Genomic DNA, 18,966 nt, shown 5'->3' with positions numbered 1-18,966 from the left:
TGTTACAACTAAACTCAAATTAAAATGAATTATGAGTTTGAGTTTGGTAATAAGGCATACTCACAGCAAAGTGCTTCTTCGTTCTTCACTCAGAGCCAAAAAGAAGTTCGAAACAGCTGAGCATCAACATACTGTTTGCGAACATTCAGACACCTGCCACGCTGCTGGGGGAAGAGTAACATTTAAATATGAGGATCAAGACTACATGTAAAACATCAACTATGAAAATGTGTTATCAATGACTTCGTGCCTCATTCTATGAGAAGAATTCACATGAGATCGGCAAAAGAAGCTGTATTAACCTACTCGATGATGATGTAAATTAAAATATGCAATATGCAGTAAATAATATGTAATTTGTAATGTTTACCTTTTGAATTCATAGCGCTAATGTGCTAACATGCTAGACGCGGCCATAATATGCACTGAATACACTGTTATTGTAATTTATGATGACACTGATACTACTGCAAAGATGGGTATATAAAAGAGTGTTAATGGTGATAGGCATATCTGAAGTTGTGCAGATGTGTGAATAGACACTTAAGAGTATTTGTATAGATTTGATTCCTTTTGTAGACTAATTAAGCAAAAAATATTGCATGACATGTTCTTGGAAAATGTGTCAAAGTAGGCCAGTTTGCACCAGCTCGCTAATATAACTACACGCCGGCAGAGACAGTTTAGCAGAGAAGGACCACTGCTATTAAAATGAATGGGAGAAATTGGAACGGCCAACGGATGTAGAAAAGGAAGTCCCGCCTTACAGGTCAAAAAGCCAATCACCCTTTAGATACAGACATCGCTTGTCGGTCAACTTGAGAACGCGCATGCGCATTAGCTGAACCAGCCTGAAAAGTAGCAGGTTTTTTAGCATGATCTTGAGCTCTTTCATCGTAATTTTGACCAATGTTTTGGAGATTTCGGTCTTTCCCCATTTAAGTAGATAGGAGCTGTACTTTTATGCCGCTTGTTTATATAGAAAATAGCTGCACAGCCTGCCTGGGAGCATTCCAAAGATGGCCACCAAATGAACTGACTTGCCTTGATAGGGACTTTGACGCCGGTGTGTTCATGTTGATTGATCTTAACTGACTGAATGGGAAATAGTTGTCAGCCACAATTTAGGTGGAGCTCCAGGTGGACCAATGACAGTAAGGTGTTTAGCAGTTGGTAAGAAGTTTTCCTTAAAGTTCGCTCTGGCGAGCTGTTACAATCCACTGAAACCAACTCAAAAAACACTTCTTTTTGGTGAGATTTTGTTCTAAATGATGTCACACCTATTCGTTCTTTGATTTCCTAGGAATTGTGCAGGGGCCTTAAAGGAATATTCCAGGTTCAATACAAGTTAAGCTCAATCCACAGCATTTGTGGCATAATATTGATTACCAAAAAACTTTATTTTGACTTGCCCCTCCTTTTTCTTTAAAAAAAGCAAAAATCTGTGTTACAGTGAGGCACTTACAATGGAAGTGAATGGGGGCCAATTTTTGAACATTAAAATACTCACTGTATCAAAAGTATAACCACAAGACATAAACAATATGCATGTAAACATGATTTTAGTGTGATAAAATCACTTACAGACCTTTTTCTGTGTAAAGTTATAGCCAATTTTACAACTTCGTTGATATGACTATGTAATGTCAACAAACCCTAAAACCCTAAAATGACTGTAAAAGTTACAATTTAAACAACTTTACAGCTCAAATAATACATGAGTTTTAACAGAAGAATTAATGTAAGTGCTTTTACAAAATTATAAGCTTCACATTTCTGGCTTTAGACCCTCCAAAAATTGGCCCCATTCACTTCCATTGTAAGTGCTTCACTGTAACCTCGATTTTTGGTTTTTTTACGGAAAAGGAGGGATGAGTCGAAATACATTTTTGTGGTAATCAACATTATGCCACAAATGCTGTCAAATGAGATTAACTTGTACTGAACTTGGAGTACTCCTTTAAGTCAAACCTATGTGTGAGTCTTCTTGACTGATTCATTGAAAAGAACAAGCTCGTAGGGGTAATTAATTTGTGATCCGGACCACACCGATCGTGCTTTATGGCTGTTTCTTAATGTAGCCACTGAGGAGCAATAGAAATGCAATAAAAATACATTTAGAATGAAAACGAACTCAAATAACACATTTATTTTGCCATGGCGCTGATTCAGAAGCTGCGCAGGAAAACATTTAGGTAAAGTGTTTTGTCCACATTGCGAAAGAATGCAGATGTTTAAGAACCATTAACAGACACGGAAAATAATTCGGTTCTGGTATCTTTTAAAAAATGGAACTAATTCTGAATAATCTGTTCTCGATTCCCAACCCAATTCATGTTTTGTGGACCAGCTGCGCCTTTTTGTATTCGTAGTGAGTGCACAGATGTACATAAAAACTGTGCATTCTACTCTAGTGAAGACTGAGATGTCTACTCTGGATAATCATCTGCGGTAATCAGAATGAATGTTGGTATAGATGGAGGGGGAGGGACGTGATGATAACAGTTCCAGTCTGTGATTTGTTCTGTTCATTCTCATGCATCATAAATCGCCAGATTGCTTTAAACTCTAAGGCCAAAGTACATCCTACCTGTTACTGCTGCTTTCAGTCACATGGTTTGATCTGACATGCAGTTAGAAAAACACAAAAATGTAAAATGTCACAGCAGCCCAGAGGTCTGAGAAACCTTTACATTACTTCAGGCATCGTATTTACGCCATATCCACTGAAATCTCTCCGACTACTGGTTACCATAGCAGCAGTGGTTGTCTTTGAATACAGCGTGTCCATGCTGGCATGTGCGTATGTGTGTGTTTGCCAGGGCAGATGTGGTACTGTTGTTTCCTGACAGACTCATAGTTCACCTTGCTGTCACTGCCAGCAGACACTGTTTTCCCGTTGTCTATGTACGCCATCAATCAGGCTAATGGAAGATTTTTGTCTCACCTTTCAATTTAAAGCACCCGAGGATGCATTTCAGGTGGCCTCTTGGTAGATGTAATCCTTTATAGACTTTTAGAGACATATTAATTATGCCATAGCTTAAAGGGATAGTTAAAATTAACCTTTTGTGTTCCATAGAAAAAATAAAAGCATATGGGTTTGGAGCAACATGAGGGTGAGTGAATGATGATAGAATTTTAATTTTAGTGTGAACTATTCCTTTAAGAGCGTGAAGAATTACAGCCTAGCATGGAAGGTGAAAATGAAATCATTATGAAAATATACACGCTTATTGTCCTGACAGGGCTCATAAGAGCTACTAATTCAGATCTAACGTTTCATCATTTGGTTAAAAAGGCCTCCTTAGGGACAGTTTTAATCAGCAGCATTTGTTTGTGTGTGTGTGTGTGGTTTATTGCTTGAGTTTGTTTGATGTGCCTGTTCAGTGGTGTGTGTGAGCCGTTGCCATCTGCTCCATGAGTTTATCATCTGGTGCAGTCAGTGTGACATATCATAACATTCTGTATATGTATACAGCACCACTGCAAGTGGTATTATTCTGCTCTCATCAGCACTGGCTCATACCATGCGCCAATATGCTGCCATATGCTTCAAATTTTATTTGTGGTCTTTTTTGTAATATAGTACAGTATATAGAGAGAACAGAAAATTCACTTTGTCCGCATGAGCAACATGGCTCAATGTGTCAGAGAACGTGCTAAACACTGCTAGAAAAGAAATCTTTAAATTATACCAATATACTGTATATTACATGGCTTTTTGATTCTGACTGGACAATTGCGTGCCATTCTGCAGTAAAATATTTTTGAATAAGGTCCGCAAAACTGTATAATTGACCGTTGTCCTATGCAATGGATTTTCGACGCAGCTCTGCTAGTTTCATGTTCTTCTATAATAAAATAATTTAAACTTAAATCAATATTTCATCCTGATCACCTGATCAAACTGTTCATTATTCCTTACATATATTTATGATATACAATTTAATGACAACAAAGGAGAATTTGTTATTTGTTGTATAGAAATATGTAATTTTTGGACATATTTGACACAAAACTCATTTTAAAAGACAAAAAAAAAAAAAAAAAAATAACACAAAAATTGGAAACTGGCAGATTTGGAAATTGTATCTGAAACTGGGATCAGTTATCAGCCTATACTGATAAATCAGCCAGGCCAATATTTTGGTTTATTTTTACTAGGATATTAGCTCTAGTTTTAAGGGTCTTTTCAAGGAATATTAATGCCGAAAAAATTATTTGCTCAACTGTGTATCTAATGGGTTGTATCTAATCTTTTGCTCTTTACAGGGGGCCTGAACCAGAAGCACTGGACAAAGAAATATCCAGTCTGTGGCAATGCTAAACAGTCACCCATTGACATTAATGAGGACTTTACTCAGGTCCGAATGCAGTACCAGAACCTACAGCTGGAGAACTGGGACCAGCCAACCACAGATTCCACAACCATCATGAATGATGGGAAAACAGGTCTGCACACATTCACTGCTTTGAGTTTGTAGCGTTTACAAGACCAAAGTCCACAAGACAATAGAAAATATTGTGAAATGGGGATAAAAGACTGTATGACAGTCTTAAACAAGCACTCCTTTTGCCAGGATAAAGTGAAATTATGGTGATATATTAACTCCTCAGAGCTTGACCTCAGATGAATGCAATTATGACCTGAGATTAATCACTCTAATGGGCCTGCAGGAGAATAAAATATACTGAAACAACAGTTTTCTATATTTTTCTTTTCCATACCTGTAAGTGGAGACTGGTCCTCTTTAGAAACCTGTGCACTTACGTACAAAGAAAGCTCTTTCACTGTTACTTTTGTTCTGATTTAACACTGTGAATGGCAGATTACTCGCACAAAAGGTAAAGCCTAAAATTAATCTTTTATCGAGGTGAGTGGAGATGAAAGCTGAAATGTAAAATATGAGCAACTGGGCTTGCTGGATGAAGAACACAATTACACTTTGCTTGATTAGGAACATACTGTATGCTGAGCAGTCACTGTGTGTGTGTTTGCATCATGTTTCTCAGTGGAAATCAGTCTGAACGGTCAGTATTACATAAGTGGTGGAGGGCTCAGATCCAGGTTTAAAGTGGGCAGGATCACGTTCCATTGGGGCCGATGTAACGTCACTTCAGACGGCTCTGAACACAGTCTCAACGGCAACAGGTTCCCCCTGGAGGTAGAGTTTTAACACTACACACCAACTTCAAAATACATCACATTCTCTTTTTAAAGGAATATTTCACCCCAAAATGAAAATTCTCTCATCATTTACTCACCCTCATGCCATCCCAGATCTGTATGACTTTCTTTCTTCTGCAGAACACAAATTAAGATTTTAAGAAGGATATCTTAGCTCTGTAGGTCCATACAATGCAAGTGAAAACTTTGAAGCTCCAAAAGCATATAAAGGCAGCATAAAAGTAATCCATATGACTCCAATGTTTAAATCCATGTCTTCTGAAGCGATATGATAGGTGTGGGTGAGAAACGGATAAAAAATGTAAGTCCTTTTTTGCTATAAATTCATTTTTACTTCCACATTCTTCTTTTTATGTTTTGGTGATTCACATTCTTAATGCATATCGCCACCTACTGGGCAGGGAGGAGATTTTTGTAAAAAGGGACTTACATTTTGATCCGTTTCTCATTCACACCTATCAAATCGCTTCGGAAGACATGGATTTAACCATGGGAGTCGTATGGATTACTTTTATGCTGCCTTTATGTGCTTTTTGGAGCTTCAAAGTTTTAATCACCATTCACATGCATTGAATGGACTATCAGAGCTAAGATATTTTTCTAAAAATCTTCATTTGTGTTCTGCGGAAGAAAGAAAGTCATAAACATCTGGGATGGCATGAGGGTGAGTAAATGATGAGAGAATTTTCATTTTTGGGTGAACTATACCTTTAAAGTCGTTAGCTTTAAAGACAACATGAAATGCATTTGCAACACATTTAACTTCCCTAAGTTGACACATTTAAAAGTGAAACATAGGAAAAATGTAGTACGGAATCTGATTTTATTAATCGGAATTTGGATTGTGAAATCAGGCTGTGATATTACTGGTTAATATTATTTTTCCCCACCTGATTGGCCTTGGTTGCAACAACAGAAAGGAAAATTACACAGATGAATCATGCACAATTAACAAGAGCCATTTATTATGAAAGTAAACAGGGACAATTTTGAGTTGTGTTGTTTTCAAGGAGTATTGTGGCAATTATAAAAAAGGTGAGATTTATTTAATTGTGTCTCTTTATCACAGATGCAGATCTATTGTTTTGATGAAGAGGAGTTTGAATCCATAGATGAGGCCATAAGTCATGGAGGAAAGATTATTGCTCTAGCTGTTCTCTTTGAGGTGAGGTTTTCATCCAGCGATCGACAAATAAATATGAACGCACAAACACACCCTTTATGTATATTAAAATGTTACATTCAGTCACTATGATACCCAACATGCATGATGCATATCAACAACCCGTCTATCATAATGACCTTAAAGGAATTCGGTGTTCAATACAAGTTAAGCTCAATCAACAGCATTTGTGGCTTAGGGCTCTGTTTTCGTGAGTGCGCAAAGCGCAGTGCTACGCGCAACGACCGTGCACTGCGTATTATCCCATTTTTGTGAGCGTGCTAATTCTAAGTGCAATTTTTTGTGCCAGCGCAAAGTGCAAGTGGGCATAGGTGGGAGTGTTTGCGCTATCTGTGGGAGTATTGTATGTTAATGATGTGGCGCAAAGCGCTGTTTGTTATTTTCCTGAGAAATAGGTAATTGCGCTAAGATGTTTCAAAAGCAGGTCTGTTTTCAGTGCAACTAAATTCAATTTCTACATTTGCTGTTTGGAGATTTCACCAGCAGGTGGTAATAAAGTTAATGTCCAAATGCTGAAAATATAGTGGAATATCAAAATCTGTTTCTGACAATCACTGTTGTAGCTGTTTCATGAAACAAAGATTTATGAGATTTATCTATAGGTCATGGTTTATTTTTCAGTTATTATTATTATGTTTATATTTACAATTGTTTTTATGATCTAATTTGTATTGGTATTTTCACTGTCAAAGTCACTGCAAAAGATGCTGGTGAAAGAGGATAAAATGTTTGGATTTGGTATATGATTTTTTTTTTTTTTTACAGTCACATGGGGTAACCTCCTCGTGGTCACTATAATATGCTTCAGTCTCGGTGGGGCGCGTGGTGAGTTGAGCGTGGATGCCGCGGTGGATGGCGTGAAGCCTCCACACGTACTGGCAACGCGCTAAACAAGCCACGTGATAAGATGCACGGGTTGGTGGTCTCAAACGCGGAGGCAACTGGGATTTGTCCTCCGCCACCCGGATTGAGGCGAATCACTATACGACCACGAGGACTTAAAAGCACATTGGGAATTGGCCATTCCAAATTAGGGAGAAAAGGAAAAAAATAAATAAAAATAATAATACTTACATTCCTTATAATTTAATGAAGCGTTCATCCAAATCCTGACAAGAATAACATTTTCTAAGCATATAAAAGGAGCATGTCCATATTTTTTATTCTTCTAATTCATTGTATACAGTCCATTTACACTGCCAACTTCCTGTGAATGTGCTGTCTTTGTTTATCTGGCTGGTGCTTGACAGGGAATGGACTATATACTGTAATAGGATGCAGACGGTGCAATAACCGGAATGGGGCCTGTCCATCAACATTAAAATGCACATTGTTTTAAAAGTATAGCCTTTTGTTTGTTATATCCAATGTTGCAACTTCGTTGCCATGACAACGCAACATCGGTAAAAACTGTACACGATTTTATCACAATACAGTCATGTTAACATAATGTTTACGTCTTTTGGCTATACTCTGGAAACAGTGTGTATTACAATGTCAATGGATTGGCCCCATTCACTTCCATTGGCAGTGCTTTACTGTTACTGTGATTTATATATATATATATATATATATATATATATATATATATATATATATATATATATATATATATATAAACGAGTGGCGAGTCAAAAATGATTTTCTGTACAAATGCTGTTGATTGAGCTTAACTTGCATTGAACCAGGAACTAGTCAATATGAAACGCCATTTACAGCCCATTTTACTTCCATAATGAGGTCCTTGAATTTTGGTCTATTCTTTAGGCCAGCATTGAAGACAACCAGGACTATGCGGTCATTATTGAAGGAGTAAACAGCGTGAGCCGATTTGGTAAATCTTTATCCACACATCATCCACAAACCTTTTCTGTATTTCCAATTCATCTCTGTGTTATACAGTATTTGCAATAACACGTGAACGTGCCTCTTTTTGGCGTGAAGGTAAAAGTAGCCCGCTGGAACCGTTCTCTCTGCTGGGTCTGCTTCCACAATCCAGGGATAAATACTTCATGTACAATGGCTCACTCACCGCACCACCCTGCTTGGAGAATGTGGAGTGGATTGTGTTTAAAAACACAGTGGCCATCTCAGAAACCCAGGTCAGAACATGCTCAACATCTCTCTCCTGTCCATGTCTTCTAGAGGAGCAAAAATTACACTCCTTTAGTGAAAAATATATTTTTTTTGCACACATAGAAATTTGAAATATTTGTGTAGGGGCCAGTGAAAATATTGGCAGGGCAAGTACAAATCTGAACCGACTGCGGCAGCAGAAAATATCCTTATTGTTGAGCCCTGCAGGGCGGCTCAGCTCTCTCAGTGCAAGAAAGAGCAAGAAACCCCTCTCCTAAAAATGAACAGTGTTGAGTACAGCCATGACAGCCGCTTTAAGCAGTTCTCTAGCAAATACAGGAGCTTTAATATTTCAGTTGGCCACAGCCTGACGTGTGGATCAGAGATAAGCCCTCAGTGCCCGGGACACAACTTTGCCCCTTTATCCAGCTACATTTAAAGCTCACTTTAAAGATGCAAGGATGTTTTCTGTGTCTTATTTTAGACTGCTGTGTGGTTGTTCATTTTTTTCCTCAAGCCTGATCCACTTTAAGCCCAGTCTGTTTCTCAAGCATGAAAATTTGATGTGAAGGAATCAAGGCACACTGAAGTAAAGCTAATGAATCTTTAGTGCTGGTTCAGTGTCTCGTCTGATCTTGTTACCAATCGAAATTAGCGTAAATTCACTTATATGAAGCTGTTCAGACTCGCTTTTCTTAATTCTATAGTTAGTAATACTTTGTTGTGCAAGCTAGTTCAGATTTATGCTCTTAATATATTTATAATGTGTTTTTTATTAGATGGCCCTCTGAAATACTTAAAAATGTATTTGTATAATGACTGCTTAATTGTATAATTAACCGTTGTCCCAGGTATCTTATTTCCTACATAGCTGTGCAAGTTTCATGTTTCTCTTATTACTCTATGCTATGGTCTTTTTCTTTTCACATAATAATGTCAACTCAAATCAGTATATCATGTCCATGTATTTACTGTATGTATTTATTTGGCAAGTAGTTGTGTAATAAGATAATGTAGAAGATATGGATAATGTATTTTGCCATAATGACTGGCTGACTGTACATCATCCCTTATTTAATTATCTTCTTTACAGGTACAGTTGTGCTCAAAAGTTTGCATACCCTGGCAGAAATTGTGAAATTTTGGCATTGATTTTCAATTTTTTTATTTTTTTTATTTAAGGATAGTGATCATATGAAGCCATTTATTATCACATAGTTGTTTGGCTCCTTTTTGAATCATAATGATAACAGAAATCACCCAAATGGCCCTGATCAAAAGTTTACATACCCTTGAATGTTTGGCCTTGTTACAGACACACAAGGTGACACACACAGGTTTAAGTGGCAATTAAAGGTTAATTTCCTACACCTGTGGCTTTTTAAATTGCAATTAGTGTCTGTGTATAAATAGTCAACGAGTTTGTTAGCTCTCACATGGATGCACTGAGCAGGCTAGATACTGAGCAATGGGGAGCAGAAAAGAACTGTCAAAAGACCTGCGTAACAAGGTAATGGAACTTTATAAAGATGGAAAAGGATATAAAAAGATATCCAAAGCCTTGAAAATGCCAGTCAGTACTGTTCAATCACTTATTAAGAAGTGGAAAATTCGGGGATCTCTTGATACCAAGCCAAGATCAGGTATACCAAGAAAGATTTCAGCCACAACTGCCAGAAGAATTGTTCAGGATACAAAGAAAAACCCACAGGTAACCTCAGGAGAAATACAGGCTGCTCTGGAAAAAGATGGTGTGGTTGTTTCAAGGAGCACAATACGACGATACTTGAACAAAAATGAACTGCATGGTCGAGTTGCCAGAAAGAAGCCTTTACTGTACCAATGCCACAAAAAATCCCGGTTACAATATGCCCGACAACACCTTGACACACCTCACAGCTTCTGGCACACTGTAATTTGGAGTGACGAGACCAAAATAGAGCTTTATGGTCACAACCATAAGCGCTATGTTTGGAGAGGGGTCAACAAGGCCTATAGTGAAAAGAATACCATCTCCACTGTGAAGCATGGTGGTGGCTCACTGATGTTTTGGGGGTGTGTGAGCTCCAAAGGCTCGGGGAATCTTGTGAAAATTGATGGCAAGATGAATGCAGCATGTTATCAGAAAATACTGGCAGACAATTTGCATTCTTCTGCACGAAAGCTGCACATGGGACGCTCTTGGACTTTCCAGCATGACAACAAACCTGAGTACAAGGCCAAGTTGACCTTCCAGTGGTTACAGCAGAAAAAGGTGAAGGTTCTGGAGTGGCCATCACAGTCTCCTGACCTTAATATCATCGAGCCACTCTGGGGAGATCTCAAACGTGCGGTTCATGCAAGACGACCAAAGACTTTGCATGACCTGGAGGCATTTTGCCAAGACGAATGGGCAGCTATACCACCTGCAAGAATCTGGGGCCTCATAGACAACTATTACAAAAGACTGCACGCTGTCATTGATGCTAAAGGGGGCAATACACAGTATTAAGAACTAAGGGTATGCAGACTTTTGAACAGGGGTCATTTCATTTTTTTCTTTGTTGCCATGTTTTGTTTTATGATTGTGCCATACAGTTGAATATGAATCCCATAAGAAATAAAAGAAATGTGTTTTGCCTGCTCACTCATGTTTTCTTTAAAAATGGTACATATATTACCAATTCTCCAAGGGTATGCATACTTTTGAGCACAACTGTATATCATGTATATATGAGATTTTTTAGAATTAATTTATTTTTGTATATATTATTAATGTTTTCTTATTATTATTATTATTATTACAATTATTAATGTATTTATTATAATGAATAGTATTTTTTAGATTATTTTTACAATATAATATAATATATATTAATTTACATATTTTATTTTATTTTATATCTATGTGTGCATATATATAATGTATATATGTTTGTATTTAATCATTTATATTTTGTTTATTATATGAATATTATATTTTAATTAATACTCTTCAACAAAAATATGATAGTTGAATATAAAAATATAATCTAATCAGATTAATCTAACAAAATGAAAAAGTTTCAGCTGGTCATTATTAGAAAATTATTATTTTGCCTCCATGACTGGCTGACTGTACATTATCTCTTATTTTTTTTTTTTTATATCTTTTAATTTCTATTTATATCTTTTATATATATATATATATATATATATATATATATATATATATATATATATATATATATTTTAGAATTAATTTGCTTATAATATTTTTATGTACTATTGTTTTTGTTTAAATTTTTCATTTAATTTTAATATTTTATATATTATTTTTGATATTATATTTATATATTACATTTTTTTACAATACTAAAATTATATTTATTTCATATACTGTATATTGATATGGATTTTTAATATATATCGCGTAGTGGAATATAAATATGTAATCTAGCTAAAATCTAACAAACTGAATTTTTTATTTAAAATTTTCTTTTACTGTACAGAAACTGTAAGCAAGCATTAATCTCAATTGTCTGTCTCATCATTCGTTTGTGTGTGTGTGTGTAAATGTGTGTGTGTAAATGTGTGTGTGTGTGTGTGTGTGTGTGTGTGTGTGTGTAGCTGGAGGTGTTCTGTGAGGTGATGACCATACAGCAGGCCGGCTATGTGATGTTGACTGATTACCTGCAGAATAACTACAGAGAACAGCAGCAGCAGTTCATGGGACAAGTATTCTCTTCATACACAGGCACAGAAGAAGTCCCTGCTCCCAGTATGCATTCTACACACACACACACACACACACACACACTCAGCAGCCTAAACACTCAGAAACAAGGACGCTCCTAAGATATTTATAAAATAATGATAAGAGATGAGTGAGAGGTAGGTTTTCAATTACTGCTCATCTTGTGACCGTGGGCACACATGCATTTCGCTTTTTAAAAACCCTGCAGTAAGTGTGCGTTGCTAGGTAACCCCACTTTGGTGTTTTCCAGGAAAACGAATGCAGCAATTCCACTTCAAACAGAGCTGATTTAGAAGCAATTTCACAAGTTATTGCTATTTAACTGACGTTATGGCTCCTTATTTGAATAAAAGCATGAAATGTGGTGTTTTCAAATTATGTAATATTCTTTCAGGCCCTCTACCGACTCCCTATAAATAAAGCATGTCCTCTCATACCATATTGCTTTACCATAAGCCTTTCTTTTCAGATTCAAGGTCTTATTCCCCACCAAAAATAGAGGGCAAAATGACAGTAGCTGAATTTACTTACTTTTTGTTGTAAGACCGTGATTTCAAACTTGTGTTTAGTGTGCAGCTCAGAACCGCAGAACGTGCAGGCAGACTCTCAGAACAACACTGGCATTGTGGTGACATGGGAGAGGCCGAGGGTTGTCTTTGAAACCACCATTGAGAGATACTCTGTCACCTACCAAAGACTCCAGGGCAAAGACCCACCCAAACAACAGTACCTAACAGATGGAGACCAGGATGTGGTGAGCCATTTGTTGAGACTTGATTAATATTACTGTGTTGATTGAAATGGGGACATTGAGAGTGTTCTTTTTTCAATTAAAATAGCTAATAGTTTAGGGTTACACATGTAAGGATGGGAGAAACAGGTGTTACGGTATTGTTTTGTCTTTATTTTTTACAGGGGGCCATTATCCACAATGTGCTGGCAAACAGTAGCTATGTTGTCCAGGTGGTGGCACTGTGCACCAATGGCCTGGGTGGGAAAATGAGCGACCAGGTTATAGTAGACATGCCTCTCGAAGACCCTGGTAATACTGGTTCAGCTCAAAACATTCCTTTACAAACATTTGACTTTCAAGAAATGTCAGTGTCATATTTCATCCCAAAATCAAAAGAAAACAAGAGGAAATTACATATTGCATAAAGAACATTTTTAGGATCATGTTGCATTATTTTTCATTACAGTTAGGCACATTTTTTGACATCTACCAGTAAGCACATTTACAGTAATGAGTGTGAAAAAATCTCATTCTGATTATTGTTGTGCAAAAAAAATAAAATAAATAATAATGATATATGATTTATTGACATATTAGTTATTATTGCAAAGTACATTTTTAAGTACAGTGTAAGTAATTGTCATGGTTTTAGTAGAAAATTAATGTGTCCGGACAGGATCTTTTTTTTCTTTCTATTATTTTAGGGTGCAACATGACCTGGACATGTCTTCCTGACATTCACTTTATTATTGTAGTGTATTAATATTAATCTGTGAAGTCATTCACCAATATTTCTTTTGACCCTGCAGCAAATGAGCATGATCCTTTTGGTGATTCAACCGAATCAAATGAATACATTGAGGTGACTTTTTTTCATTGTAAATTGTAAAACTATTCGTAAGCTAAGGAATTCTTCTGTATTTATGTGAACCTGTTGACCTGAAATTGATATAATCTCTTTCAGGTAACATTTGAACCTGCATTCCCTAAGAGCAGAGGAACAGAGACTCCAAAATCTCCACCCGGTCGAACCCTCATCCGCGGTTCCTCCTCCTCTGGGAGTTCCATCTCCGTCACTACAGCGACGGACCAACCAGGCTTCCTGTTCCCCGTTGTCAGAACAACCACTGCTGCTATCAGACGAAAAATTACGGAGGAGTCTTCATTGTCGTGGTCACCTGACCAAAACAAGACAGGAAATGACACCAAAAGGCCTCTAAACATGCTTATTCCAGAGGAAAGCACCCGTTTTCCTCACAGCAACATGGTAGTCACAGATGTCTACTATGAGGACGTCCTCAACACCAGAATCACAAAAGCCACACCAGCCCAAGATCTTCTCAATCTCAGAACACTGCCAGATGTTGGTGCACAGGACCAGGAGAAAACCGCAACCATGAACCCTCACCGTGATCCTCAGATGGACGAGAAGACCACAGCTAAAACCTCAGTATCTTCAAATACTTCCCCAGAACATCAAACAAAGTCCAGCATCTCCACACCAGCAGTAACCGAAACTTCTAGTACTAATGCAACTACAGGATCATCTATTTCTGCTTCAATTAAAATCATTTCTCAAACCACTCAACCCCTGTTTAATGGTAAGATTTGACACCATCTTAACACTGTCAGCTTAGTTGCTCATGGTGCCTTTGGTGCTGGGTTAATGAAAAGTTTTTGCTAAGTGGTGGCTTGCAGAAAAGTCACTGACACACTACAGTAGTTATGAAAATGAGTGACTAGCAGTCAAGCTAATGGTAGTACCTGGGTAGTTTGGTGATTCTGTCTTTGTAGAGTAATCAGGCTTTATTAGACACACTGTTAGACATACAAGCAGATGGTGGTGGAATTGTCCATGTCAAAACTCTGAGCCTCATTGCTCCTCACTGTCTTGCACAGCCAAGTGCTGCAAACTCTCTGATTATTTCGCTTTTCCTGCATCCACCATGTTTGTAATGCACCTACTGGACTTTTTCCTCCTGGTTGGCTGGCTGGCTTGAGATGTGGAACAGGTCAGGATGGTGGTGGTTCCTCTTGCTCCAACTGTGCTTTCACGCTTTTCCTTCTTTCTCTTGAGAATGATGAAAGTGTCCCTCTGGAGGTTGCTTTAGGTATTGCGAAATAAATATAATTAATTCAAGTAATAATTCACCCAAAAACAAACATTTCTGTCATTATTTACTCACCCTCATGTTGTTCCAAACCTGTATGCTGTTATATTTTCTGTGGAACACAAAAGGAGAATTGTGAAGAGTCTTCACAACTATTTTCCAAACAACAGTTCAAAAAGATCAAGATACGCCAAAAACAAAAAGCACCATTAAAATTGTCCCAGTCAAGTAAAGCCCTCATATTAAATATGCCTGGTGTGGTTACAGTGATCTGTTGTTGTATGGACAAGAGCTGCTTCAGAATTCTCCTTTTGTGTTCAATGAACAAAATAGCAGCAAACTGGTTTGGAACAACATGAGAGTGAGACAAAAATAGGATTGGGATCCAACCACCTGTTCTTATTCAGTACTGGTTCCATTTAAAAAAAAATACTGGAACTGAATGATTTTCATGACTTTTGGTTCCAATGGCTCTCAAACATGCATTCTTCCACAATGTGGACAAAACCCCATAATAAAATACTCGACCGGTTCTTTTGAATCCTCAGTGAAAAACATACAGCGTGACCAATGCAGTCCAATTCCCAAATAAATGACTCATATGAGTCAGTTCTTTTAAATCTACAGCGCAAAACATACAGCAGGACCAGTGTAATCTGATTCCCGAATGAATGACTCTTATGAGCCGGTTCTTTTGAATCTTTAGCGTAATACACACATTGTGACCAATGTAGTCAGATTCCCAAACAAATTACTCTGATCGCAGAGTCCAGAGTCATTTAAATCTACAGCACAAAATATGCAGCATGACCAGTGTAGTACGATTCCCAAACGAATGAATCTTATGAGCTGCTTCTTTTGAATCGTCAGCGCAAAACATACTGCACGACTAGTGTAGTACGATTCCCAAATGAATGACTCTTATGAGCCGATTCTTTTGAATTCTTCAGTGGAAAACATACTGTGCGACCAGTGTAGTACGATTCCCAAATGAATGACTCTTATGAGAAGGTTCTTTTGAATCTACAGCGCAAAATATACAGTGTGACCAGTGTAATCTGATTCCTGAACGAATAACTCTTATGAGCCGGTTCTTTCTAATCTACAGTGCAAAACATACAGTGTGGCAAATATAGTCCGATTCCCAAACAAATGAATCTTATGAGTCAGTTCTTTGAATCATCAGCGCAAAATATACAGCACGACCAGTGTAGTACAATTCCCAAACGAATTATTCTTATGAGCCACTTCTTTTGAATCATCAGCGCAAAACATGCTGCGCGACCAGTGTAGTACAATTCCCAAACGAATGACTCTTATGAGCCGGTTCTTTTGAAATCTTCAGCGGAAAACATACTGCATGACCAGTGTAGTACGATTCTCAAATGAATGACTCTTATGAGCCAGTTCTTTTGAATCTTCAGCGCAAAACACACATTTTGACCAATGTAGTCAGATTCACAAACAAATGACTCTTACGAGGCGGTTCTTTTGAATCTTCAGCACTAAACATACTGCGTGACCAGTGTGGTACGATTCACAAATGAATGACTCTTATGAGCCGGTTCTTTTGAATCTACAGAACAAAACATGCAGCACGACCAGTGCAGCCTCATCTCTGAATGAACTATTTGAATCAGCTGGTTCTTTTTTGTGAATGAAAAACTTACTGAACCGCAAGTCATTAATTTGTGTACTGTCCAACTCAAAATCAACCAAGAATTGTTACTGTATTTTACTGTAATACTGTTACTTATGTTAATTAAAAGTCTTACTTTTCTTCCTCAAAATGACTTAAAGAATCGTTAATGAAACAATTAAGGAACCGGTTAAGGTACAGGAATTGTTAAGAGGAATCAGAACCAGAATCATTCAGTTCCTAACGATTCCCATTCCTAGTAAATCATGACAGGGTTTACATTTTTGGGTGAACCACTTCTTTAACACTGCATTCAGAGTCAGTTGGTTTGTTAAGATGTTACCTGTCTTCCAATCACTGCTCTTCTCCGCCCAAAACAGTTCTTTAGTGGAGAGTTTTAGTCTAACTCTCTAGACGTGTCTGTTACAGCCACAACGCTCGATAATCAAAGGGTATCGACAGCTCATGATGCCACAGAACTCTATATATCCTCCACCCGGTACCCAACCTTCTTTTCAGAAGAGGCCTCTGCTCAACTAGTCTCTTCAGGCAGGCAGAGAGAATTCAGCGGATCGGGGTCCGCTATCTTCTTGGAGGAGCTAGACCAAGAGTGGGAGCTCCACCAAACCCAGTCAGCTCCCAAGGACCAAAATGAAGCTTCATACACACTTGTGAGCAACAGCAGTAAAACTGAGGAAGAGAACAGTGAGGGATTGTCCTCAACCTTCTACTTTGAGAGCGAGAGAGAGTCTACCACCACCAAACAGCCAGAGAAACCAGTTTTCCTCTCATGGGTGACTTGGTCTTCTGAGTCGGACATTGGCTCAGGAGGAGGGACGGTGACTCCTCAGAGCGATGATATTCACATAGAGCTCATGATTCCTGACCTCACTGTCAGACAGTCACAGAAAGACCAGAATGCAGGTAACAGTCGCACATGGTCAAACATTTGGAGAAGGAAAAATATGACTCCACCGTGTAATTACTAATCATTTCAAAGGAAGTTGACTTACTAAAATGGTTATCGTAAATTTGCAAACTTGAGCTGAGAAAATATTGGTGATCTCTTGGTTTTAATTGAAGTGAAGCACGTGAAATTACATGCATAGATTTTGGTCAACCTAAATCAATTCCATCCGACTGCAGATTCTAAATATACTAAGTTGGCATATCATGTGGTGTGACAAGCTACACTATTTTAAAGAGCATTTTGGCAATTCTTTTATCACTATTATGCATTAAGCTTTTATGAAGTCAATTAAAATTGTTCTAATTGAGAGACTATATGTAATATTTGTACTTTTAAAATGATTTTGTCACAGCAGGACAATTTGAAATGAACCAGTGAGGACAAAAAAGTGATGTTTCTATTTCCTTCATCAGAGGCGAGTAACAGCAGCCCAGAGTCTCGTGTTGGGATGGTTGGAGGGACAGAGAGAGAGAAAAGGACAGTTGTTCCTCTGGCTGTGGTGTCCACACTAACCATCCTGTGTTTGCTGGTGCTGGTGGGAATTCTCATCTACTGGAGGTATACGATATTCAGAGACACATATGTATGTGAATGTTTGCTTTGAATGACACATTGCACACTAAGATGTTCAACTATCCTTGTACCAGTGCTAAAACCATTTAGGCCTGCATCTAATATACCAGAAACTAATTCATAATAGAGTAACAGTTTGGTTTTGGGAGTAAAAATCCCATTCATTCTCGCCATAGGCGAATTAATTTTTTGATTTTCTCCCCTTTTCTCCCCAATTTGGAATGCCCAATTCCCAATGCGCTATTAAGTCCTCGTGGTGACGTAGTGACTCGCCTCAATCTGGGTAGCGGAGGACGAAACTCAGGAGCCTCCGCATCTGAGACTGTCAATCTGCGCATCTTATCATGTGGCTTGTTGAGCGTGTTACCGCGGAGACATAGCGCGTGTGGAGGCTTCACACTATTCTCCGCGGCATCCACGCACAACTCACCACGTGCCCCACCGAGAGTGAGAACCACATTATAGCAACCACGAGGAGGTTACCCCATGTGACTCTACCCTCCCTAGCAACCGGGCCAATTTGGTTGCTTAGGGGACCTGGCTGGAGTCACTCAGCACACCCTGGATTGAAACTCGCAACTCCAGGGGTGGTAGTCAACGTCAATACTTGCTGAGCTACCCAGGCCCCCTAGGCGAATTGATTTTTAACGATAACTTATGAACCATTAAAGATAGACCTACCATGAGCTTTTTACTTCAAATCAAAGTTTGTAATGTTGTGATTCACCTTGGAGCTGGTTTGTTGGGTTCATGGCTGAAATCTCTTTTATGAAGG

The 18,966-nt window shown here is 38.1% G+C and overlaps 1 protein-coding gene across 3 annotated transcripts in view; it reads left to right on the top strand.

Annotated features, from left to right (window-relative positions):
• Window positions 1–18,966, top strand: part of LOC127436897 (receptor-type tyrosine-protein phosphatase zeta-like) — a 51,606-nt gene that overhangs the window by 21,882 nt on the left and 10,758 nt on the right. For 2 of the 3 annotated variants that reach the window (XM_051691390.1, XM_051691389.1), the window contains exons 3-13: window positions 4,276–4,455; window positions 5,017–5,168; window positions 6,261–6,356; window positions 8,142–8,208; window positions 8,319–8,476; window positions 12,039–12,189; window positions 12,735–12,919; window positions 13,081–13,207; window positions 13,708–13,760; window positions 13,863–14,499; window positions 18,032–18,176. In XM_051691390.1, the coding sequence (XP_051547350.1) occupies window positions 4,276–4,455; window positions 5,017–5,168; window positions 6,261–6,356; window positions 8,142–8,208; window positions 8,319–8,476; window positions 12,039–12,189; window positions 12,735–12,919; window positions 13,081–13,207; window positions 13,708–13,760; window positions 13,863–14,499; window positions 18,032–18,176 (1,951 nt within the window). Of the gene's footprint in view, window positions 1–4,275; window positions 4,456–5,016; window positions 5,169–6,260; window positions 6,357–8,141; window positions 8,209–8,318; window positions 8,477–12,038; window positions 12,190–12,734; window positions 12,920–13,080; window positions 13,208–13,707; window positions 13,761–13,862; window positions 14,500–17,077; window positions 17,573–18,031; window positions 18,177–18,966 lie in introns of all 3 variants that reach the window. The other variant, XM_051691388.1, reaches the window with a different exon arrangement.

Source organism: Myxocyprinus asiaticus, chromosome 47 (genome assembly GCF_019703515.2).
Source record: "Myxocyprinus asiaticus isolate MX2 ecotype Aquarium Trade chromosome 47, UBuf_Myxa_2, whole genome shotgun sequence".
Lineage (NCBI taxonomy): Eukaryota > Metazoa > Chordata > Actinopteri > Cypriniformes > Catostomidae > Myxocyprinus > Myxocyprinus asiaticus.
Note: the sequence above shows the minus strand (reverse complement) of the source record. Positions and strands in the feature narration are given on the sequence as shown.